Consider the following 24535-nt stretch of genomic DNA (forward strand, 5'->3'; position numbering starts at 1 on the left):
TGAACGCTTTTCCGATTTACGGAGGTACATCCTTACAGGGTAGTCCAATACAGGGAACATCCCCTACTTCCACACCTATAATTCCACCTACGAAACTACGCAGCATATGGAGTACTCCAACGTAAAATACAGCAAACAAAGCTTTCACCGATCATTAAAAATCCCCCAAGTCCCCACAGACCCAAGAGTCCCAAAAAGAACGAAAAAGTCAACGGGGGACGACGTTCGATCGACCACGGTCGTTTTAACCCCTAACTGGTATCTTGGGGTCGCTCATGACCCCAGGCACGCAAAGTTCGCTGCAAAATTTTTGGTTGCCTAAGCTTGTAAACTGTTTTTCTAATTAATTTTCTAATAATAGTTTAACTTTCTAGGTTTCTATTATTTTACACATTACCTAAGAACAAAATATTCATAGAGGTTGATTCAGGGTCGACTTTACAAATTTCTGTGTCCTTTTTTATTTGGGGTCTGCCACGACCCCAGTGTACCAGCCACGTTTGCCAAAAACAGTATACCAGTTAAGGGTTAATATTCACACCGTTATTCGGCGATTTACGCTCGACATCCAAGTTCGCGATCCGCGTAGAGGAGCGATGTGGAGCGGGTTATCGGAGCCTGTGTCGTGACCGCGGGCCCGCGAAATTCGCCGGGGCGGGGAGTGGAGGACAGGTGACCCAGAAGGTCGAAGAGGAGCTGGTGGGGAGGCAGGCAGGATGGGTGGTTGATCGATGCACGTGCAATTACCGCGGTCGCATTAATACACTCGGCTGTATTTCTCGGCTGATGCGCGCAGACAGCCGCCGGAGAATCCGCCGAGAGGGTAAAGGCGTACCGAAGCGGCCGTTTCATTCAGTGTACCGACGACCGTAGTGCCGGTGAGACGAGTATCTTGTTCCGCGGACGACTTTCGCATAGGTACGCACATTCGTACCTCGCCGTGCCTCGTTCTGCCTCCGTTCATTCGGAATTCCATCGGGGATCGCGCGTGGCTTTCGCTCCTCCAACGGCCCAGGCAACCATCTCCCAGTAAGACACTTTTCTCTTGCAATTATCGACGATCGTTTCCCATATTTTTCGCCAACCGTCCGAGCCCTCTCTCCGGCTAGACACCGCTGGAAGCCCGAGAGAGCCGGGGCTCGCTTGGAATAGGAAGACCCGCAGCGACCGCAAATTCGATTCGCCTGTATTTAATCCCGAGACAGTCGCTCGGCCGTCGCGGACGCTTCCGAAAGTGGTCCCCTGATTTCTCGTCAAGTTTTCGATCGATCCACGAGAAAGTGTTGCGTAGACCGTGTCCTCGCGTCTTGGCGAAGAACGAGGGCCCCGGCCGTGTCCCTCTTTCCTCGTTTACCCAGACTTTTTGATAACATGATTGCGCACCACCGGTAGAGGAAATAAACGGATTAGAAGGGCCACTCGATTCGCTCGCGGGGTACATCGAAATACCATTTACATAAATCCGTGACCTCTTAAATAAATACGGGATGGTATATAGGAAACAGCGACGGCTACGTGGCCTCTGGTTCTCGCTGCAACCTGTTGCCACTCGACAGCACGGAAACATCGATTTGGCAAGGACGCCGCGACGTCTCCATAATTTAGAGGGTCGTGCAAGAACAGTGAAAGTCAATCAGTTTTGCTATAGCCTACGGGTTCGCCAGGTGTATCGGTCTTATTAGCCTTTCTACGCGTTATCCAGGGGGAGAAACGAGCGTGCTCCTTTTACATCGGAACCGCGCGATGGAAAGTATTCGAGTGGGTAAATTGAATATTAGTGAACCCACCAGTTATGGCGCGCACAGGCGAAACAAAAATGCTCCTACTTAGTAATTAATACGAACAACGAGCGCTGTGCAAATGCCAGCTGCACAGAATTAATAGCACTGGAAGTACGTTTTTTTATCGATTTGTTTGTTACAACGTGGAATTTCCGTAACTCAAGTTGCCCGGGGTCTCCTTGCAAGGGAATAGAGCGACGGTCGGCAGAAAAGGAGAGACGTCGCCAGCGTTTCCCGCGGTCCCCTTTTTCACCGATTTTCACTCGGAGGCTCGCCCCTTATGCAATCGCGAGTACGTCCAATCGACGCGTTAACGAACCCGCGGAATGGCCGAACGTAAACGGGAAATTGCACGCTTCCATCGAGGGGAATTCTCGGCTGAAAATTGAAAGTGAACTTCGCGTCCTATTAGAAAGTGAATTACTGGCCGACGAGACGTCTGCTGTCCGACGTAACGCGGCTCGTTAATAGGAAAACGGAAGCGTCGCGACGGCCGATCGGAATCGAACCCTTCTTTTTTCCTTGCCCCTTTCGAAACAGCCTGACCGAACGTCACCGTCTTTCTTTCTCTTTTTATTTCTTCTTTCTCATCCCGCCGTCCCGCCATGCTCCTCGAGGGGATCCGTCGTAGATCCTTGCTCGATTGTCCGCCTGCATGTCCTCTTTACCGCGTCGAGAAGAAAGCGCTACGAAATTCGGAGAAAGCGTACACCAGTTTCTATAGTCGGCCCGTAGACTCGCGACCAGCGTCGAGTACCTAACGAGATTAGTGGCTCCCCGTGCGACTCTTGTATCTTGAGAATCTTTCAAGCGATATCTCTGGCCACCGGGTGTACATTGCTCGATCGTGATCTCAGTATTGTTTACCTGCTGCGGAGCAATTAATTTCTCTGCCGCTGTTTGCGCTCGGTTACTGTCTGCTGATCAATGATCGCCAGAGATACGTCGCGCAATCTAGCTGAAAGGGAGAAAGAAGGAGGAGGACTCTGAACGGTCTTACGATCGCCACTGATCAGAGTTATGATTCCTTGTCTCCAGGCGACCCTGCAGGAGGCTCGAAGCCGTGCCAACCGGTGTTTCCACTTTCGCTGGATTTCCGGCTGACCAGCCAGCAGCGACACCCTTTTCTCCGCGCCCGGAAGCCCTGCCACACACCCCCGTGCTGCGGCCAGCTATGATCTCGTGATTGATCGGCATCCACGTAAACGCAGAAGAGTCGCCCATCGCGGCAATCGTTCGCCCGAGGTTCCAGTCGAAGCTTGGATCCGGAACGGAGCATACAGGATGTCTTTCCTAAAGTCTACCAGGGACCTGATCGGCTTCCTGCTGCTGGCGCTGCTGTCCATCGTCGAGAGCATCGTGAGATTCTTCATCCCCTCCAAGTACAAGATGAAGAGCATCGCGGGTGAGGTTGCTCTTGTCACTGGCGGCGGGGGCGGTCTTGGAAGACTAATTGCACTTAGGCTGGCTAACCTCGACGCCATCGTCGTCATCTGGGACGTTAACAAAGCCGGTGAGTCTCCTTTATTCTTATACCGCTTCGCAGGTGTACCGAGCTGGGCATTCAGCTGCTAAGGACGCCTCGGAGAATTGCTAGCCGAGCCCTGCAGGCTCTTGCCACCAGACTCGCGGTAATTAATCACCGAAGCTTAGCATCGTAGCTCTGTTTCTTGAGGAAGGCTCATGTAGCACTGAGATCAGAGTTGGGCAAAGTGTAATCTAATTACTACTTACAAAATAGGATTAAAATGTAATTGTGCAGTTGATTACACATTATTTCCCGTAATCGTTAATTTAGCTAGTTGACCATTTGGTTTCGTCAACTAAATGAACGATTACAGAAAATAAGTGTAATCAACTGCGCAATTACATTTTAATCCTAACTTGTAAGTAGTAATTAGATTACATTTTGCCAAACTCTGACTGAGATTCTGTGGACTCAAAGGTGTAGTACCAAAGTCCCGATTAAACTTGGTCCAGTACCAATGCTTCCTCGAACTCGTAACAAAGCCAGCTTCGTTAATTCCCTCGCATGCATTATGCAATTCCAATAAAGCACGCTTTTACAAGCGACGAGTTCGCGGTAAAACAGATTCCGTGTTCCCCAGCGCAATACCAATAATCTGTCGTCGTCCTTTATTAATACGAGTCTTGAATTCTAATTCGAGTGCTCGAAACAACTGGACGAATCACCTGTGAAAACCACTCGGGACACACACCAGTTTCCACAGAAACCTTGTCCATCGAGTCGCGTGGCAGGAAAGTTTTGCAAAATTCCGCGTTGGATGGATAAAAAAAATTGATAGTTCCGTCCGAGAGATGACCACGAGATCAACCGGTTCCATCCCGGACGTCCCGTGAATCGTCAAGCGATTCCAAGACCGATGCACCGATCGTGGAAAACTTTTCAGGCCCCCATCGAATTTTTTCGCACGCGTGAACCGGGCCACGCGCAGACGCTAACGGCAGATCGGAAGGGCACGTACGGGAAAATTCGAGGGAAACGCGACGAGCTAGGCTTCGCCGCGGACTTCCCACGTCGCGATCCCGAGCCCCCGACTCGAGTACAAGCCGCCTGGATGTCGGCCGAGCAATTACGTCCGCGATACTCGAACGCGGAGCGTGCCGCGAATCCTCCCAGGTTGATGAACATCCGAAATTCAAGGCCGCCCGAGGCGTGCTCGGACTCTCAACGCGACATCGAGCGACCCTCGGGGCGAGTACGTTGTCGCGCTTGATTTGCTGAAATGTCACGTTGCGCGTGCTTCCATCGGGCGGATCGTGGAACGCGATAATAATCGTCGGGCGCTCCTTTATTTCCATGCTAATTTCCGCGTACCGATAACTCGGCTAATCCGTGCGTCAGCCGCGGCGCAGCGAGCGGATTCCCCGATAAAAAAGGCGAAGAGGCCGCCGGTTACCTTGGTTAAACGCTTCCTGCTCGCGACCGCTCGATTTACGCAATTGACAATGCAACGTAGAAGAATGTAGAAGAAACAACGCGTTAATCTAAGAGCCCGAGCCCAGGATGAGTCCTACATCGCGGATACGTGATTCTTGGCTTGCCCCGCGTTATGCAACCGCTCAGTCGATGTTGTCAACTAGAGGCTGCCTGCTCAGGATCGTCAGTTGCGCCTCCCGCCGAATGGGTCCTCCTTGACCCGGCTGCTACTTTTCCTGCGCATCAAGACAATCGCTTTTCCCGTGGTCGGTGCTTACTATTGCTCGATTTGCACCGGGAGATTACTTCTCGGTGGGGTATCCGTATCTGCTTGCGCAACAGTCGTGGGCGACCTCCCGATGCCCCGTGCGGAGAACGACCTTTCCGCTCGTGTTAATGACCACCATGTAACACCGAGGAAAGTATCTTCGATGACACTAAGGGCAAGTTTACGCTGGAGCTGCGATAGAAACTGTAAGAGCGGAGATCCGGCGCTTGACAAACATCTCGCACTTGAATCTCGCGAGATAATTATTCCCTTACTTTATTAATTCTTAAGGGGAGGTTCCGGTCTAAATGTCGATTCTTTTATTTCGTTTTTCAAATGTTCGATCTTTTAGGAATACGCGTTTAAAAGGATTTGTTGAAATTCGTGAAATTCCCGAAGTTATAGGCGTTTGAGTAGCGGCAAATGCATGAGCCACTCGGCACTCACGTAAAACTTTAAACGCGTTTTTTAAATATAAAACTAAAAATATTTTTCTATAATTTAAGATATCCTTAATACAATGCAAAAAGTCGCATTAAATTATATATAATAGTTTTCCTTGAATTAATTCCTAAATATCACCTATATTTTTGGGCTCTAGACCGGAACCTCCCCTTAATTATTTTGTCATTAGTTTCATGGAATTAAACGAGTCACAAGTTTCGTAATACATTTCCAACAATCTCATCTCTCCCGACAATTTCCATTGTTCACAGTTTCAATAAACACTTCCATTATAAAACTACAGAACGTATTTCTACGCTTCGCTCTTATAGTCGCTCTCTGATCCTTTATCGCAGCTCCAACGTAAACTTGCCCTTGCGCGTTTCCCCGCCTCTCTGTGTACTGTGCTCGATATTCGCGGGGGTTCATCTTCGAAGAAACCGTACGCCTGTCTGTCTTATGATCGACCGTTCCCCTTGTCGCGCCCCCGAGCTAGGGAAACAGGAGCCAGAACGAAGCGGACACCGCTCGAGCGTAATCGTCTCCCCGAGGATGCTATCAATCTGACGACAGAGCGAAGGACACGGTAAACACGAGCTGTGGAGGACAGATTACCCGCCGCGATTACCCGCCTTTTGGGGGCCCCCGAGGCGAGGCAATCGCGTCAGCAAGGTGATAAGGCGGCGTTGGGCAATCGGGCAGATGGGCGACGAAACGGAGGCGATAAGGATCGCCGGTTGATTAATTGCCGCGAGAGGAAAGACCGCGCTCGGGTTCACGGGCAGAGGAAGCCCGTTCGCGCGATGAATTCTGATGGTCGGCAAATCGCGGCCGGAATACTGATCGCACGGCTGCACTCCCAACAAGCGGATTAGTGTTTTTATTGTTTGCAAGCCGGGCACGTGTCCGCGAGGACGGACCGCGGAATGTTAAAGAATCCGCCGGATCATCTCGGCGCTGTTGACGCCACCCATTCTCGTAACTGGGTCTCGAGGGTCAAGATTACGAATGTAAAACGAGGAAAGGGGAACTTTTATCCGAGATGGGGAAAAAACTGCGGACCCAAAACGCCTCTCGAAGCTGCGTGGACGTGGTTGCGCGTGCCCGCAGCACCCAAGTGGCGAGACACTCAAGGCCGCGCAAGTAGATCTGCCCCGATCGGCCTCGCGAACTGGTCGATCGTTGGGGAAAAAATGAAATGCCATTCGCGCGTGTCTCCTTGCGAAACCGCGTCTTAGGTTCCGGCAGGTTTTCGCGTCGGTCAGTCCACTTTTCCTCGGCGGGGCACGGCTTGGATAACTGCTAGCAGCCTTAGGAATAATTCGAATTAGATGCTGCGGTCTTTGCTGCCCTCCCACTGGTGAAAACTCAGGGATCCCCGCGGTATACCTTATGGGAGCAGGATATACTCCTGCGTTTTGCAATTATCGTTCATATTCTACGCGAGCCACACGTACCACTTGGCCAAGAAGCGAGACAGCCGCCTCTCCGGCTCGACTTTCTACGTAAAAGCGAGCCGCGAGTGGAGCGCTCTTCGGCTACCGGCTGATGCCCCCCCGCGAATTGTCGCGAGCGAATGGAGCTTGGATCGCCTCCACCTCTCGCCCAAGAAAAACAACGCTATGCTAATTGCCCGCAACAGGTGGCTTATCGGTTGGCCTAATATCCCTGCACCTCGTCGTTCGCTGCTGCAATCTTATCGACGCTGCTGTTGCGAACGGCGCGGAGGACCGTGCTCCCTACGAGCACCGATGGAACGGCGAATAGCTGGATAGCAGAGATAGAATGCGAGAGTAATTAAGCCCGTCGTTGGTTGCCTTAATCCCATTAAGGAGTTCTGAAAGTTCGCCTGCTCTACGAGCCTATGGTTCCACATTTCATTGATCAAAACGTGCTTCCTTGTTGCAGGCATGGAGGAGACTGTTAAACTGGTACAAGCCGCCGGCGGAGCCTGTTACGGCTACGTCTGCGATCTGTGCGATCGGGAAGACGTTTACAAGAAAGCTGCGCTGGTCAAGGAGGAAGTTGGAAAGGTGAGAACGGTGTAATCGATGTTACAGTAGAAGTATCAACGCAAGCGTGTTTATCTGTCGCAAGAACAGCAATTAATACTAGCTTCTGCGGAATACCGAGAGGAAATGTTTTTGTAGCAGATAATCCTGTGTCATCGGTGGCGTAGTTGACATTTAAGGTGGCCGGGAAACTGATCAGTTTCTTAGATCCCGCGTCAGATAGGAGGCGCAAGATTCCGTGTAAATATAAATGAGATTCAAAGGGACGGGGCAAAGCAGCTATCCTCGAGCGAAGCAACTTCGCGAGTTCGAAGGTCACAGCCGCGGATGCGCGCTGTCGAGGTGCACGAGCGACGAGTGCTTCTGGAGGCGACGTTACGAAATCCCGCATTACGCCACAACGTTGCAATACCCCGCAGATGTGCTAGCTGATCTGTTTCAACAGGCTCGACAGAAATGCAATTTCGCGGCCATGGGCGCTCGGTTTCGCGCGAACGGTCCACTTCGAGGCGCCCGGATCCCTTGCCTCGCCCTTTATCCTCCTGCCAACGGTGAAAGTTCTTATTCGCCAAGAACCAGCGACGCTTAATTGGACACGTTTCTGTTGCAGGTGACGATACTGATAAACAACGCTGGCGTGGCTAGCGGTATGAAATTCCTGGACACTCCGGACAAGCTGATTATCCGCACGATGGACGTGAACGTGATGAGCCACTTCTGGGTACGTTCGCATCTTCCGTCTGCCTGCTCGAGCTCCTAAAACTCCACGAACTCTCGCGACCACGCGTGATCGCCTTGGCCGAGGTGAACCCACCAAACTTCCAATTGGAAACTATCGAATTGTGTAGAGATCCTATCTCAAGTGTCCGCGACTCGCGTACACAACACCGAGACGCAGGAAATTAATTCTTGTTCGCGCCGAGGCTAGCCCTGAAATGTCCAAAAACGGGCAGCGCGTTCCCGAGTTGGTAGTATTTCTAGTAGCCCGACGGCAAACTCTCCCTGTAAAGATTCGAGATGGGGCTTGAGATTCAAAGACCGCGTACTGCTTCCCCCTTTCGAGGAGCCCGCGAGTGAGAGGCATTCCAGTCCCCGTGTTCCCTCTGTTTAGGACTGTTGCCGTGGGTCAGGTGGGAAAACCGGTCGCGATAGATGCAGTCGCTCGGTGCGGTTGCGGTGCACGCTCGTGCATTGTAGTTGCGACACGCGCTTGCCAAACGCACATAGGTTCCTCGATAAGAATGCCCACCTTAGCCTGGCCGGCTGGTAGTTTCTGCGCAACGCGCGCGAGCCGCTCGGAAAGGAGCCTGGCGCCAGCGTTTCTCGAGCCTCCGGAGCCGTCCGGACTCGCCGAGGGCAGCGGTCCCCCCGAATTTCGCTCGACTTAGGAGAGGCTTTCGCGAGCCTCGAAACGACCCGTCCACGTAACGGGATGCAGAGTGAAAGTGGACGGGACGTCTCGCCGCTAGTAACGGCGTTAGTCGAAAGAGCGCCGTGCGGATTCGGAGCACGAAGGAAGAGAATTATACCGCGGTCGGGACGAGAATACCGATTTCGCGAGGCGACGGGTTGCATCACGCCGCGGCATCGGTTTTAATGGTAATTGAGATATCCGTCCTATGATAAAAACGAAAGAGGGACAAGGCCTGCCGGTCGCGCCGCGCCGTTCCTCGAAAACTAACGATCATCTCGAGGACCTTTCGAGGATCGTTCTGGCCCTGACGGAGCGCGTTCCCATCGGCCTCGCCGCGCTCTCGACATGTAATTTCTGCCTCGGATCTCCGCTTATTTCCCAGCTTTCGGCCAGGACGATTAAACGCCGGGCTCGCGAGATTCGGCGATAACCTCGAGGGGGCCCCCTCGAACCACGGGATTCCTCGTCGTTTCGTTGGCAACCGCCTCGACTCTGGTCGAGTCTGCCTCGCGTGCGTGTTACGCGTCGCCGATTTTACTTTCAAAAGTTAGAAGTAGAAGATGGCCCCGAGAAGTGGGTTAACAGGCGCGTAAGGAGAGCGCCAACCGTTGGACCTCTTGCTGCATCCGATGTCACGGTCATTTCGGTTGGGTCCTTTGAAATCCAGTCGGACTTTCCAATGCCCTTTCCACTCGCGATCCTGCCACGTTCCTCGTTCTACCGCTCCTCCTTATCTGGTGGCGCAGGAATTCCTTGTCACTTGCGGTTGTCGCGCCAGTACCTTGCACCTGGCCTCGCTTTCGGCTATATCAATCCTCAACGGGTAGAGCGAAGTACTCCTTGCTTAGAGGGCGTAGCCGAGCCCCGATCAATGAGATCTATCAGTCGAGGGTTGATAAAAGTCATCTGGATGTTGCGCTTTAGCGTTACTGCTGCGCTTAATTTAAATTACACGATCGCTTACATGATCGCGAACTGAGGGCAGTAATGTTTTATTTAAGACGACGAAGGCTTTCTTACCTTCGATGATGGAGCACGACAAGGGCCACATCGTCAGCATCGCCAGCCTGGCTGGACACATTGGGGTGCCGACGCTGGTGGATTATTGCACGTCGAAGTTCGCAGCGGTCGGTTTCGAGGAGGCACTCCACATGGAGCTAGCGGTACCGAACTTCATATTCCTCTGGATTACAGCCCTGTTTATTTTATATCCTAATACATCACTCCGACACCCTTTTTCTTTGCTTGAATATCGCGCTGTAAAAACACCCACGCAAAAGACACCCCTGTCGAAGAGTGTCACCTGGCACATTTTTTTACATTGCTTATTGTATCTTCTAGGCTGATGGATATAGCATCAATACCACGGTCATATGTCCGTTTTTCATTCGTAGTACTGGCATGTTCGAAGACGTTGCGCCTAGGTACAAGTTTCTTTCTGCCTCTTTTAAAAGAATGCTATTAGGCGAGTTCTGTTAAACGCTGCGCGCAGATTTTTGTACTCACGCGGTTGGTTCTGTTCCCACCAGGTTCTTCCCGAGGCTTAGCGCGAACGACGTGGCGGACCGCGTGGTGCTTGCCATGAGGTGTAACGAAAAGATCGTCGTAATGCCCGGTTACCTTTACATTCTGCTCATCGCGAAATGGTAAATTGGATAATAGCGAACCAATCGATATCGAGCGCTAAACATTTATCCCGTTGATTCGCAGGTCATTCCCCTGGGCCTGTGCGGGAATGTTCATCCGCGGCATAGTGAAATCGACCAGCCACAGCCCTCCACCTGTGTCAACGCCGAGCAAAGAGAACGTTCCCAGTGTTCTCACCAAGGACGAGAACGGTACCAACATTCATCAGCAGCTGACCAGACGCGTCTCCAGCTCCGAGAGGAAGCCTTAATCGTTTCGCGATCGACTCGCTCGCGACACATCCAGAACGTTCCCGTGGGTTAATAATTCAGTGTATGAAATAGTACGTGGTACCGTAATTCGCGATACGTTAACAACGCTCGCGTAATTCTAAAGAAACGTTGCGGCACTCCGCGCGTACGGCGCGTACGCGTCGGAGTTTTATCGCGCTCCAACGAGCTTGTTTCCCAGCAGGGCTGTTGCGCAAAAATTCGGGCAAGTTTCGTCGAACGAGGCAACGGAAACTCGCTTCGTTCAGCGAGCATCTTTGTACACATAAAACGGCTCTGTTGTCATTCGTGACAGAGGCCAGGCACTTGGAGAGGCAGCGCGTTTCAGGAAGCATAAGCTCTCGACATCGGGAAGTACGCGTTTATTTTTTCGCCGCGTTGGGAAACGACGGAACGGTTAGGAGCGAAAGTTCTGTTTCAGATTGATCGGGATTAATTCGTCTCGACGTTCAACGGCCCGTACGATTGAACCGAGATGAATTTATAGTTACTCGTCTGCGTAGTGATTTTCCTAAGCGAGAATTGAACTGGTCCGCGCGACACGGGTACAATTTGCATAATCGGCACGATGTGATACATTGAACACTGTACTTCAGTAACTAGCGTAAGGGTAGCGTAAGTTTTTTCTATTTGTAATTCGTAACACTCTCGTGGTTGTAAAATGGACGAGGGAGCGTGTTATTTATCCCGAGGCGCGTGTAACGGCAACGGTTTCGACGATTTTCGCTGGGGCAGCTGGCAAATGTCTGATAGAGAAATAAAGTTTATGGAATTTTCATGTACTGGCTCGCTTCAACTACCGATTTGTGGTACTTGTAATACCGGATGAATGCAAGCATCGTATCGTATGAACGGTATTATCTCGAACCGAGTGCCATATGTTATCCCCGATACACAAGCGATTATTTTATACATGGTTCCGTCTGATGAATGAGAATTGTAATAAAATCACAAATTCCTACTCGAGTGCATTCTTTACGAAATTGAGACGCGTCAGGCGAGGCGCGCGGTTGCTGCGTGAAACTAGAAAACGCTAAACGACAGACTTTCACTGGGATTTCGTTGTTTATCGAAGAACTTTGTCCGAGATTCTTTCCTAGTTTATTATTCTTGCATTGCTCGTTTTCCTACCGTCTGTAAACTAAACGAAGTGCATTATCGCAGAAATGGAAGGTGAACAACATGTTTTGCGTAAATTCGCAAGCAGAAGTGCAATATCGCGACTATGTTAGCACTAGATAGCGCGATGTTTCCGATAGCTGCGAGTGTCTAACCCTTTGATTACTACGTCAACATAACGCGACTTGTATGCTCGTCGCGCAGAGGCACTCCCATTCCTAGCTGAAGAGGAATCATCGTTACAATCGAATTAGCGTGCCTATTTCCACGTATTTTCATTTCTTTCGCTCCGCTATGTTTCTGAAAATCATTTAAAAATTTCAACAGGAGCTTGAAGTTTCATCTCGAGTTCAATTTTCGAATATCCACTGATATCCGATCCTTTATCGAAGGAGCGAGCGCGGTTCGAAGCTCTTTTCAATCTTTTCTATAGGAATAATGATATGCGAGCGATAGGCACACTCGTCATCGCATAATCGAGATACACTCAAGTGGGTGGACATACTTTCCATGCCTACTATGAATATCAAACGTATATAAAGGGTGTGACAATCGGTGACATGTCCAAGGCCATCTCTTTCATCGAACAAAAGCACCCGACCCACTTGCAGCGTAATGCCTGAGTGATCCATAGATCGTACATCGATACCAAAGGATTCCAATACATTTAACGGAACTCCAATCTACAGTAAAATGCTGTTACTCGAATTATCCCCTTCTAGAACCGCGGCGAGCGTCTATTCTTCAGATCTTACATAACTGAAGACAAGGAATCGTGGAAACAAGCTCCACCTTGCCTTCACTGGTTCGTCAAGAACACCCTGTACGTAGGAGCATCGGTATTATCTATCTGCCACATGTACGCGAAATAGTAGGCATCGTTAGTCTACAGCTGGATTCGTTTGCGTTCGCAGTAAACTAGCGACAGCGTCGACAGTGAATCTCCAAGGAAAAGTGCTCTCGTCGCGGATACCACTAACTCGCGTAACTCGCATGTGCTTCAACGAACTCTGAATGATGGATCGATCCTCGGTGGAATAAAGATGAAGCGTATGAAATTCCACCGGAACAGCCAGCGATCGGCGTAGTTTCCACGGCTAAAGTAAACTCTCGCCGCGATTGTATAATAAATATCGCGAGGCGATATCAGATCAGCGAGGCGCGCTACCTATTTCTTTATTCTCCAACGGGCACGCCGTTTATCGTTATCATAGCGCTGCTGATAACGGGCACGTTGCGACACTGCTCGTGCCGATTCCGCTAGTTTCGCTTCGGATATCGTTCCCGTGATCGCGGAAATAGTAAAGGCGCAGCATGGACCGACGATTTCCTTGAACGGAAGCATGATTCGCCTATCGGACGGGGTGATCGCGCGGACATCGAGGAACGAGGAAGTCTGTTGGACGCCGACGATGCGCACGCAAAGTTCCGATCTGGTTGTGTAACGATCGATGACGAGGATGAGGTTCGTCGGAGCATTGTTGCTTGTGATCCTGCTGTGCCGCCTCTGGGAGAAATCGCAGGCTCTCGAGGCGAAGATCTTGAGACTGTGCGTCTCCCAGAGCTTCTGCGAAAACTGCCTGGAGGCGAGCTCCTCCTGCGCGTGGTGCAGCGACTGGGTAAATCTTTTCGAGCGTTGATCCTCCTGAAACGAGGGCAACTTAGATTCTTCCTACTTTCTACTTCAGGGCTACGAATCGACAGCGTTGAAATTATTTTTATAGTCGTACGCGAACTTGACGCTCGGGAAGCCGCGATGCAACGTGCCAGAGAGACTGAAAGCGTTCGGCTGCCCCCCAGAGGAGATCCGCACCGCTCCGCCAGCATCGATAGAGCTTCTAGAGGACTTCGGGTTCCAGGACGTGGAGGTAGCCGGCCAGACTCCCATACAGTTAAGGCCACAGAAGGTTAAAGTCAGAATCAGGCCGAATTCCGAGACAGTAGTTCGGCTCCGTTATCGGCCAGCCAAGTACGTTTCTTCGCCTCTATTCCAGCCTGGCAGTATCGCTTCGCTAACGCTCACCTCCCTTGCTACTACATTATCGTACACAAGAAGCTTAACGTAGCGAAATGGTGTAGAAACTACCCGCTGGACTTGTACTACCTGATGGACTTAACATGGTCGATGAAGGACGACAAGGACACCCTGGCCAGCCTGGGCCAGGACATGAAGCAGAAATTGGGACTGTTCACCACCAATTACCGCTTAGGCTTCGGCAGCTACGCGGACAAGCCTCTGATGCCGTTCATCTTCCCTGGACACGAGGAGAACCCTTGCAGAAGCGAGCACTCCGTCTGCTCGCCGCTTTACTGCTTCCAGCATCACCTGGGCCTCACCGAGGATATTCAGCGCTTCGTCAAAGAAGTACGTTAATGATTCGTTGGGAAAGGGGGTGATGGTGAAAGTGAGTAAGATTTGTCGTAGGTGAACGATAGCTCTGTAACTGGGAACGTTGACAATCTGGAAGGAGGGCTGGACGGAGTTGTGCAGTCGATCGTTTGCGCGGAAGAGATCGGCTGGGCTCAGCAAGCGCGGAAGCTTATGCTGATGGCTACTGACGGATTCTTACACTTTGCTGGGGATGGAAAGGTAACGCCAAGTGGTCGGTTACTGTTACTTGAAGAATGAGTGTCGCGGGTCTGTGGTTGAAGAACAGATTGGTATTTCCATTAGCTAGGCGGTGTTGTGGAGCGTCAGGATTTCAAGTGCCACCTCAACGAACGAGGACAATATTCTCTGGCCACGAGGTACGATTATCCTTCCCTGGCGGAGGTGTCGAGGCTACTCCAGGAGAACAAGGTCAATTTGATATTCGCCGTGACGGAGGATCGACGCACCGAGTACGAATTGATCGCTGGTCTGCTGAGAGAGAAAGCAAGGGTGGCGACGTTGACCAGCAACAGCTCGAACATCCTGGAGATCATCGAGAGCGCTTACCACGATCTCATCACCAGGGTGGTGCTGCGCGACAATTCTCTGGCTCCCCTGCGTGTCGAGTATATTTCCAACTGTGGCAGGAAGAACGCCCCCGAGTCGAGCACGTCGGAGTGCAACGGCATACAAGAGGGCAGAGTGTACGACTTCAAAGTCGTCCTCTCCTTCGACAAGTGTCCCAGAAACAAGAGCCTATGGGTATGCAAGGATATTTAGACTTCGCACTAGCCTCGTACACGGCTCTTTCTTACTAATAAGCATCGCAAAATTGTCGTCAGAAACAAACGGTAGTGATCGAAGACGCGTTGGCCTCGGAAGTATCCAAAGTGGTGGTCGATGTCGAGCTTCTGTGCGGCTGCAACTGCAAGGACTCTGAAAGCTCGCGCTGCAAGCATGGAACGGATGAATGTGGCCTATGTAAATGCGATTCCGGATGGTCTGGTAGGAACTGCAACCTTTTCTGCTCCGTTAACTTCCAATCCATCGTTTTAACGCCGAAGTGAATATATGTTCCTAGGAGAACACTGCGACTGCAACGAAAGTTCGCCAGCGGAGAACAGATTGCAGTGCCTTGGTCCTAACGCAACGAAGGTTTGCTCCGACAGAGGCGAATGCATCTGTGGCAGCTGCCTCTGCGACGACGGCTACAAAGGGCAATTTTGCGAGTGTTCTGTGTGCGATAAGGTGACCGCTGAGCGCTCGACGGGTCTTCTTCTCTAAAGGAATCTGCGAAGTTGCAATGTTTCTCTGCTTCCAGATCGACGGGGTAGAGTGCGCAGGCAGGGGGACATGTGTGTGCGGTGTTTGCGACTGTTTAGAAGACTGGCAAGGAAACGCTTGTCAGTGTCCATCCGCCGATGATCTCTGCATCGCGCCAGGAAGCGAGGAAGTGTGCGCTGCTCATGGGTACTGTGACTGCGGGGAATGCCGGTGCGTGTTTCTCGTTTATGGGAGAGTTTCTTCCAATCGGTAATGACATTCGTAACGCATTCTTCTTTCAGATGCAACGTCACCGCAGGGGACGACTCGTATTACCGAGGTACTTATTGCGAGTCATCCGTCAGCGCAGGGGGAAGTGGTATGTGCGTCCTTTACAACTCCTGCGTGAACGCCACCATCGAGAACCCCCAGAAAATCGACCAGTTCTGTCGAACGAATGTTACTTCTTATAGGACCGAGAGCGTGAACACCGTGGACATAGGTAATGATTAGTTAGCTACCAGAGAGATTGTTGGATCAAGTTCTACTTAATCGGCTATGTCTGCAGGACACGAGCACTACTGTTTCGTGAAAACAGTGAAAGAGAAGAAGATCTGCGTCATACCGTACGTGTACGAATTCCAGAAAGACGGTACCGTCATTTTGAAGATCGCGGAGAAGGTAGGTCGAGACAGACTTCCCGGGCTCCTTTCCTTTTTTATAAAAAATTCTATCGATGCTTTCAGACTTGCCGCACTCCCATGCACGAAGCAGTTATTCCGAGTCTAATTATCATTATGATATTGTGCATTGGAGTAGCTTTCTTACTGATTTGGAAGTGAGTAGTACTTTCGCTCAGACCTGTTTAAAATTTAAATTCCGGTATATTTAAAGCAGATATTAACTAGAACGTGTATACATAGGTGCTGGACTTCCATAAAGGACAGAAGGGAGTACGAAAAGTTCGAGCGAGAGCGGAAAAATACCGTGTACAGCTTGAGCGAGAATCCTCTATTTAAGCCAGCTGTGACCCAATTTAGGGTTCCGTCAATGTACAAAGAAGATTAAGTGCAGACTCTAATTTGAGATTCGAAATTTTAAGTATCGAACAGAGACCCTCGTTCGAAATACTAGGCATCTTCCTTCGATTCCCTGGGCTGCTTTAGTCCATTTTGGTTTAGCGATTCAGTAGAATGCGCGGCGCTCTGGTCAGACATGTCGGTCCAGAAATGATTTCCAGGGGAGAACGAGATCGTCTGCAGTTACAATTACAATTTCGTTACCTTTTTATCAAAAGCAGCATTGATTTGTATACTTGACTTTACGCTTTTACGTTTTCTGATTCACTTTCAACTGTCCACGAAAATCCAAGGGGCTCCCTGTAGATGATATTCGTGACCGGTTTGTTGTCGAGCCATTCGGCTTCGACAGAAGATCCATCTGGAAATGTATATGTCCCTGGGCCATTCATTGTTCCGTTTGAATCGATTCTACCTCGAAACTCTGCGTCGTTATTGTACCTTTAATAATTAATTCTAAATTTATTTATTTAGATATAAGCCATAGAATTAAACTTCCAGTGCATTAATTGTAAAGTTCCATGCCAAAGGAATCTTCGTTACCGAATGTGAATATCATTTTCGGCGAATGTGTCGTGCACCCACTCCCCGTCGTACGTGTCAAAGTTATCGGTGGTGTATACTCCTTTACCTACGCAGCGTATACTTAACGACCATCGTTAAAGAAACTGAGCAATATTTTTACGAATATTAACCTTGTTTGATCAATAGATATTCTCCATAGTGGAATTTATACCCCCCGTTATAAGTATCTCCGTTCGGAAATACAAATGTCCCCTCTCCGTATTTCACACTTTCCTTGCCCGATTCAAACGCGCCGCCCTTCAGCTTTTTAGCGGCACCTCGTTTTTTCATTTTAAAAAGTGATAATCACCAAACTCGGATCGAAAAATCTATCCGAATGAAGTAGTACTTGATAAAAAATCGATTGTTTAAGTGCTGTTTAAGTAAAATTATAAAGAAAGTGACGTCGATAAAAGCACAACTTTCTCCGATTGCCGTTTCTATTGCGCTAGCGCTAAATTAGACGTAAGTCAGGCTAGTCTCCGCTAGCAAATCACAGTGCCCGATCTATTTTACGAATGACACTGTTGGTTGCAAGCCAGAGAACCTTGACATAAATTTTCATTTCAATTTTACAGAGGAGGGCAATCCCGTTTCACTGTTTAATTTTACTACTTTCTTTTTTACAAGCCGTGCTTCCCGTACGCGATGAATCCCCTCCTTTTGAGAACCACCTTTAAACTTCACACCACGTGACCTTGCAAACGACCTCTAATCTTCACTGTTCGCATCGTCTGTTCCTGATCGTGTTTTACGGTAACCCTTCTGTGTACCGTTGACACGCTCGTAGACGTCGTCGTTCGAGGTATTACGATCGACCGCTTATTTGTAAGCCCAGCTCACTGCGACTTGCTACTAAATATCGATAGTAAAGGATCCACGAATCGCCCGAGATATGATACGAACGACGGCGAGTCTACGCAATGAATTGGCACGCGCAATATTACGAAGTTCGGTGCGGACAAACACCGTGAGGTCCATGGTCATACGGTGCCTTCACAGAAAACATCTGCAGAGGTATTCATTTACGCGTTCAATAGTCGTCGCATTAGTATTTAATCGTTGACTTAGCACTATCACTCGCCAATTTATCGTTGAGGTTACCTGTTTGACCTGCATCCATACCTCTCATCTGTCCGTTCCCCTCATGAGCTCCTATGACATTGTTCCAACATAGTTCTCTGTCCCTTTCTTTACTTGCTAGTTTTCAGTGACTTGGATCTTATGTATGCGAAGTAGCAACGTATGAAAATCTTCCTCTTTTCCTTCAAAATGAACGTGCAATGTTAAGTTTACATATATTCTTTACATTGGTAACTTAAATCGAGGTAGATCGATGTTAGGGGTGAGATCCGACACTGCGCTTCGATGTTCTTTCTTAATTGCCAATGTTGGTTCGTGTATAACAGTGCTTCCTTGGTTACTCAGGTTTCAGGTTCATAACACCTTGCGCGTCACGGTGACACCGTGGAAGCAACAGTTGAGGTTCTACGCAAGCTATCCGGACCATGTTAAAGTACAGCTTCCGGCGTTATCTCCTACCATGGAGACAGGCACTATTACCATTTGGCACAAAAAGGAAGGTAAAAATGGATGGTTCATTGTGCTTAGTGGACGCAATGAGAATTTTTAATATTCCCATTTTGCTTCAGGTGACAAGCTGAACGAAGGTGACCTGCTCGCAGAAATTGAAACTGATAAAGCAACGATGGGTTTTGAAACGCCGGAAGAAGGCTACCTAGCAAAGATTCTGGTAGCGGGGGGAACAAAGAATGTTCCTATTGGCCAACTTGTCTGTATTATCGTTCCGGATGAAGCCAGCGTAGCTGCCTTCAAAGATTTCAAAGACGACTCTCCTGCAGAAACCACAGCTCCTCCCCCAGCTCCAGCGGCTGCCCCAGCCGCTCCTACGCCATCCACTCCTCCCCCATCTCCCATAACACCAGCACCAGCAGCTGCAAAAGCACCGCCTAGTTCAAGCTTACCTTCCGGGGGTAGAATATATGCTAGCCCGTTAGCTAAGAGGCTCGCAGCGGAGAAAGGCCTTAGTTTAGAGGTAATCTAAAAACTAATCTACGTCGGAATGAACAATTCCAACCACCAGCAACTAATTAATTTTGATCAATAACGTTTGTTTAAAAGGGCTTGAAGGGTTCAGGATTGTTCGGATCTATAACATCCAAAGATTTAGCGGGTGCATCGGCTGCTGGTGTTCAACCGGCAGCATCAGCTGTTGGTGCTCAACCGGCGGGAGCAGTACCAGGAGGAGTTGATGTTCCTGTATCGAACGTTCGGGCCATAATTGCTAAACGTCTGTTAGAAAGCAAACAAACCATCCCACATTACTATTTAACAATAGATGTAAAGATGGATGCAGCACTAGCAATGCGGGCACAGTTTAATAAGATGCTAGAGAAAGAGAAAGTAAAGGTCAGTGTGAACGACATCATCATAAAAGGGATGGCAATGGCTTGTAAGAAAGTACCCGAAGGCAACAGCGCTTGGATGGGTCAAGTCATAAGACAGTAAGTTACTTTTCTAACGTTACTAACTATATATATATGATATTTTACATGATTGAAATATTTTATTCAGATACAACAATGTCGATGTAAGCGTAGCAGTAAGTACAGAGAATGGTCTAATTACGCCTATAGTCTTCGGCGCGGACACAAAGGGTATAGTTGAGATCAGCAAAGACGTGAAATCGTTGGCCGGAAAAGCGAGGGACGGGAAATTACAGCCGCAAGAATTCCAGGGCGGAACAATCACCTTATCGAATTTGGGAATGTTTGGTATTACAAGCTTCTCTGCGATCATAAACCCTCCACAGTCCATAATCCTTGCCGTAGGTACGACCGAACCTAGGCTAGTGCCTGCCAATAACGAAAAAGGGTGAGTACTTCTTCTTGCCATTCGATGTATTCGAACTAATCTTATAATAATCTTCTGTAGATTTTCAACTGTCCAATACATGTCCGTCACTGCCAGCTGTGATCACCGTACCGTAGACGGTGCTGTAGGCGCACAATGGTTGGTCGCTTTCAAGAATTTAATGGAGAATCCGACAACTATGCTGTTGTAGTAAGTTTTATCGTTGACACGTTCAATTGCGTAACACGAGTAAGGGCAAATATATATGGAAAAAAACATTGTTTTATTCAGGTTCGAAGGGTGACAATGAGTATCCTGTATATTTGTGTATAGTACAATATTAAATTGTGTTACTTTACGCATTTTCAAGTCATCAATTTTGAATATATCCGAATTACAAGCGACACGTTTTATTTCTTTCACTAAAAAAAGGTGCGTCATAAATCCGGAATCAACAGTCACTAATTCAAATAGTAAGTCGAGCTTCTTCCAACTCTAGGAATTCGTCGTGTATGTGGTTTTTCAGTAAGGATAAAGTGAAAGACTGACGAGTTTTATCTCATCGAATTCGGAAACTATTGCTTTAAATTTATTTGAAAAGCCACAACTTTCTCCAGCAATAGTAGTGGCCACATGTACATATGTGTATTTATGAAATAATGTTATGGTCCTCGTATATTGCAAAGAATAAAAGTATGAATTAGGGGAAAATGTTAAATGGAAATGTGTCAAAATGTTTATAGTATATAATATACATACATACGAATGTATATCATATTTAATAAATTGTAACTTACAAGTTCAACGGCATTATTATTCCTTAACTTCTATTATATATAGATGCGTAATTTTGTAATAATTTTCCATTAATAATTAAGTTGGTGCGAATTCCTCCTACGCCCAAATCGCCCGCGCCCACGACCGTAGGATTTTCCCGTTTTTGTAATAAAATGAATATCATAAAATATATGTTCCTGTTTTCGAGTCGCAATTTATAGTTAAAAACCTGTATTTTCCGATAATTTCTCTTTCAAATTTCAAGAGATTTTCAGAGATTTTGGAGTGTTAAACACGGGCGTTACGGGCGGTTTAGGCGTAAGTAGAATTCGCCCTAGATCGAAATCCTCGTTATTGAAGCATTTTTAAAAAGATGGCGGTACGATTCAAGTGCCATCTAGAAAATGTTTGATCTGTCATACGTGTTTGTTAGTGTTTGTGCTCGTCAAGCGCCGCAAATAAAAGCACGCGTTAGCGTTCATTAATTCATTCACGATGCCAATTCTGGATAAACGTAAAGGAGACGATATTCTAGCATTGGTTCCTGCCTCTAAAAGGACTAAGAATGAAGTGGTTTTCAGTAGCAGAGAAAAGGCGGTCGTACAAAATGTAAGGCTAACCTCGACTCATCAACAATTATTAAGTGATTTCCTAACAATGTATCTCTTGTTGTTGCGTAGGGACCGCCTAGAACATCGTCCTTGTTTGCGCCAATTATGCTCCTCGAAGGACACCAAGGAGATATATTTTCCCTAGAGTTCCATCCCGAGGGGCAATACCTCGCTTCCACAGGCTTCGATCGACAAATTTGTATGCATTAATGAATCGAAGCCCTGAGATATATATATGCTTGTTAGAAGTTCGTATTATAGTAAAGCTGCGAATAACATTATACTTGCAGTTATTTGGAATGTTTACGGAGAATGTGAGAATATATCCGTGATGAGTGGACACAGTGGAGCAATCATGGAACTACATTTCAGCCCTGATGGCAATCATTTGTACACTGCTAGCACTGATATGACATTAGGCTTGTGGGACATAGTCGCCGGAACCAGAATTAAGAAACTGAAGGGGCACACGTCTTTTGTTAACTCTATCTCCGGTGCCCGAAGGGGTCTCACGCAGCTGTGTTCAGGTAGCGACGATAGCACGATACGTGTTTGGGATCCCAGGAAGAGGGGACAGTGTTACACTTTAAACAACACATATCAGGTATTATGTCTTATAATTTTAAAACATCTGATTAAGAAACAGAGGTTTTATTTCCTTTCTTGTTTTAGGTTACCGCTGTAACGTTTAACGACACAGCGGAACAGGTGATAAGCGGGGGAATAGACAATGACATAAAAGTATGGGACTTAAGGAAGAATTCTATCCTTTATAAGCTTAAGGGACACTCGGATACGATCAGTGGACTGAGTCTGAGTCCAGATGGCTCTTACATACTTTCTAACGCTATGGACAACACATTAAGAATTTGGGACGTTAGGCCGTTTGCTCCCTATGAACGTTGTGTTAAAATTCTTTCTGGGCATCAACATAACTTTGAGAAGGTATATTTTCTCATCGTTGCGACAAGCGTCATTAATACAATTTCTGTACTCAAATAACTATTCTGCAGAATCTTCTGAGGTGTGCATGGTCACCAGACGGTAGTAAGGTGTCGGCTGGATCGTCGGACAGATTTCATTACATTTGGGACACCACGAGTCGTAGGATATTGTACAAATTGCCTGGCCATAACGGCTCTGTTAATGATATCGACTTCCACCCGAAAGAGGCGATTGGTAATACATATCTGACCGTAATTATTTGTGTATTTCATATAGTTACGATCATTCCAAACATATCCTCTTGTTCCAGTGTGCTCTGGGTCCAGTGACAAACAAATATATCTAGGAGAAATCGACTCAGTGTAACAAGATAATTGTTTTCGATGACTTTTACATTTAAGGACGTGTACAAAAATAAAATAGTTTAAGGACTTGTCAGACATCCCATGAAATCTGATTATTGTATATTCTTTTGTGTTCGCTAGTTTATCGTGAAGAGGATTGCACAAAAGATATCAATATCGGCTGTACTTCCAAAAGGTACCGGTGGCCGATCGAGATGAAACTTGGTGGGTATTACGAGAGATGTGGAAAGACCCCAAATATAAAATTTGGCTTCGGCAATTAATGCGTTCAAAAGATACAGGGGTAATTGTGCATAAAAGGGTACACCTTACCGATTTTTTTTAATCTCTTTACCACGGTCCCCCCTTTTAACAATATTTCTGTTGATTTATACCGACACGACGCATTCCACTTTCCAATTTGTTCCGGGTATTAGTATTGGTTGGAGCTAGATTAGCGCGGGGGGCGCGTAAAGCATGGTGGCGAACCGATGTAAGTTTGGCGATGCTAAAAATGAGAGTGTAGTTACAAATTTTCAAAAATAAAAAATGGCAGGACAGTAGGATTCTCGGGTAGGGGGGCCCGTACCAACGTCTAAAAAATTTTTAAAAAAATTAGCAATTTTTTATTAATATTTCGGAAACTAATAAATACCCGAAGCTACAATTTTAGATAGGCCCCCCCCAACCTCATCTCGATTGGCTACCGGTAACTTTCGGAATAATATCCTCGATATCTTGTATCTGTTATGGATGACGAATGTAGAATGATCGTGTTAAGATTATTACACATATTTTTTCATATCTGCGAACATTTTGTTGGCAGGTACTTCAAACCCGTCATCGATCCTCCGAGTGACATTGATTCGACTCAGGGGGACCAAGCCGTCTTTGTTTGGCTGAAGTTTTCCCGTTTAGTTAGCACCGTATTGGTAGGAGGCGCTAGGTACATCACACACACATACCTACGTGTATCAGTGAGCACGACACACAACCTTTCGACGTTGGTGAAATGTTACCATGACGACCGTCGTCATTTAGAAATGTTTGGCGCAGACACGAGGAAGTGTCCTCACTTTCCCTGGTTTACCCTTTCTAAGGCCGTCTGACCATGGATTGTCGCGTCAGTGACGCGTATGCAGCAGATAGAAGGATAAACATTGAAATTGAATATTTCTTCTTTTCTTAGGAAAAGAAAATATATTCAATTGCTTTGTATATCCTTCTATCTGCTGCATACGTGTCGCTGGCGCGACGATCCGTGGACAGGTTTTAAAGTAAACGGTACATTACACGTATACACATACACATACGTCCCGATTCACACCAATTCACACATTCACAGTTTAGTACGCACCTCATTGGTAGGAGGCGCTACAAACTCTGCTTCAACTTTCGTAAGAGGGAAGCTTGGCCCCCCTGGTGCCACCTCTGAAGTAACAACTTCGTGAAAGAACTGTGACTTGTGTTGCGCACTGTATGTTTAAAAACGGTAACTCTGAGAACCATATTCCACCGATTCATACAGGTCGGTAAAGTTAATAGACATGAAAAATAACTGCCCCTGCTAAGAAAAATGAAAACACTGCAAATGAAGAATTGCATACTAAATTACTTTTCAATTACTAAATAAACGAAATCGATCCAAATACGATCGCATTCTTTATCCTTATCACCGACCCACGGTAAAAAGTATCTCTTACCTCGCCATAATTGGTTTCAACACAGACGAGGTACAGCATACCCCTATCACCTTATAGATGTTCGTGTCGCCACCCAAACTGTATTACCGACCCATAATTTGAGGTCTGA

At 47.8% G+C, this 24535-nt stretch overlaps 5 protein-coding genes across 6 annotated transcripts; 4 read left to right on the forward strand and 1 right to left on the reverse strand.

Moving 5' to 3' along the window:
• The first annotated feature begins 773 nt into the window (after nt 1-773).
• Nucleotides 774-11737, forward strand: LOC143369636 (epidermal retinol dehydrogenase 2-like). The gene is made up of 8 exons (XM_076813823.1): nt 774-1029; nt 2820-3294; nt 7343-7467; nt 8057-8167; nt 9862-10023; nt 10202-10284; nt 10390-10506; nt 10571-11737. Exons 2-8 carry the CDS (start codon nt 3066-3068, stop codon nt 10755-10757), a joined length of 1014 nt encoding a protein of 337 aa, XP_076669938.1. The 5' UTR covers nt 774-1029; nt 2820-3065; the 3' UTR covers nt 10758-11737.
• Nucleotides 11738-12699: 962 nt separating this feature from the next.
• Nucleotides 12700-17341, forward strand: LOC143369620 (integrin beta-nu). The gene is made up of 12 exons (XM_076813786.1): nt 12700-13514; nt 13620-13864; nt 13975-14260; nt 14321-14485; nt 14570-15028; nt 15109-15271; nt 15348-15514; nt 15588-15760; nt 15832-16031; nt 16098-16210; nt 16276-16367; nt 16453-17341. Exons 1-12 carry the CDS (start codon nt 13347-13349, stop codon nt 16595-16597), a joined length of 2376 nt encoding a protein of 791 aa, XP_076669901.1. The 5' UTR covers nt 12700-13346; the 3' UTR covers nt 16598-17341.
• On the reverse strand, nt 16660-17463 carry LOC143369643 (uncharacterized). Its single transcript, XM_076813840.1, has 4 exons — nt 17304-17463; nt 17152-17239; nt 16863-17049; nt 16660-16785 (listed from the first exon to the last, which is right to left on the reverse strand). The coding sequence occupies exons 1-4, from the start codon at nt 17461-17463 to the stop codon at nt 16660-16662; spliced, it is 561 nt and encodes a 186-aa protein (XP_076669955.1).
• Nucleotides 17464-17913: 450 nt separating this feature from the next.
• On the forward strand, nt 17914-20851 carry Muc (dihydrolipoamide S-acetyltransferase muc). 2 transcript variants are annotated; one of them, XM_076813800.1, is made up of 7 exons: nt 17914-18189; nt 18601-18755; nt 18825-19228; nt 19315-19697; nt 19768-20067; nt 20128-20256; nt 20338-20851. In XM_076813800.1, coding segments are annotated over exons 1-7 (1494 nt in total). In that variant the 5' UTR covers nt 17914-18067; the 3' UTR covers nt 20339-20851. The 2 variants fall into 2 exon arrangements, with proteins under 2 accessions (XP_076669915.1, XP_076669914.1); XM_076813799.1 differs by having other exon boundaries at nt 20128-20851.
• A 379-nt stretch (nt 20852-21230) lies between these two features.
• LOC143369633 (U5 small nuclear ribonucleoprotein 40 kDa protein) lies at nt 21231-22836 on the forward strand. Its single transcript, XM_076813819.1, has 6 exons — nt 21231-21432; nt 21504-21633; nt 21725-22038; nt 22107-22379; nt 22448-22613; nt 22690-22836. Exons 1-6 carry the CDS (start codon nt 21319-21321, stop codon nt 22743-22745), a joined length of 1053 nt encoding a protein of 350 aa, XP_076669934.1. The 5' UTR covers nt 21231-21318; the 3' UTR covers nt 22746-22836.
• The last annotated feature ends 1699 nt before the right edge of the window (nt 22837-24535 follow it).

This window comes from Andrena cerasifolii, chromosome 6 (assembly GCF_050908995.1).
Source record: "Andrena cerasifolii isolate SP2316 chromosome 6, iyAndCera1_principal, whole genome shotgun sequence".
Lineage (NCBI taxonomy): Eukaryota > Metazoa > Arthropoda > Insecta > Hymenoptera > Andrenidae > Andrena > Andrena cerasifolii.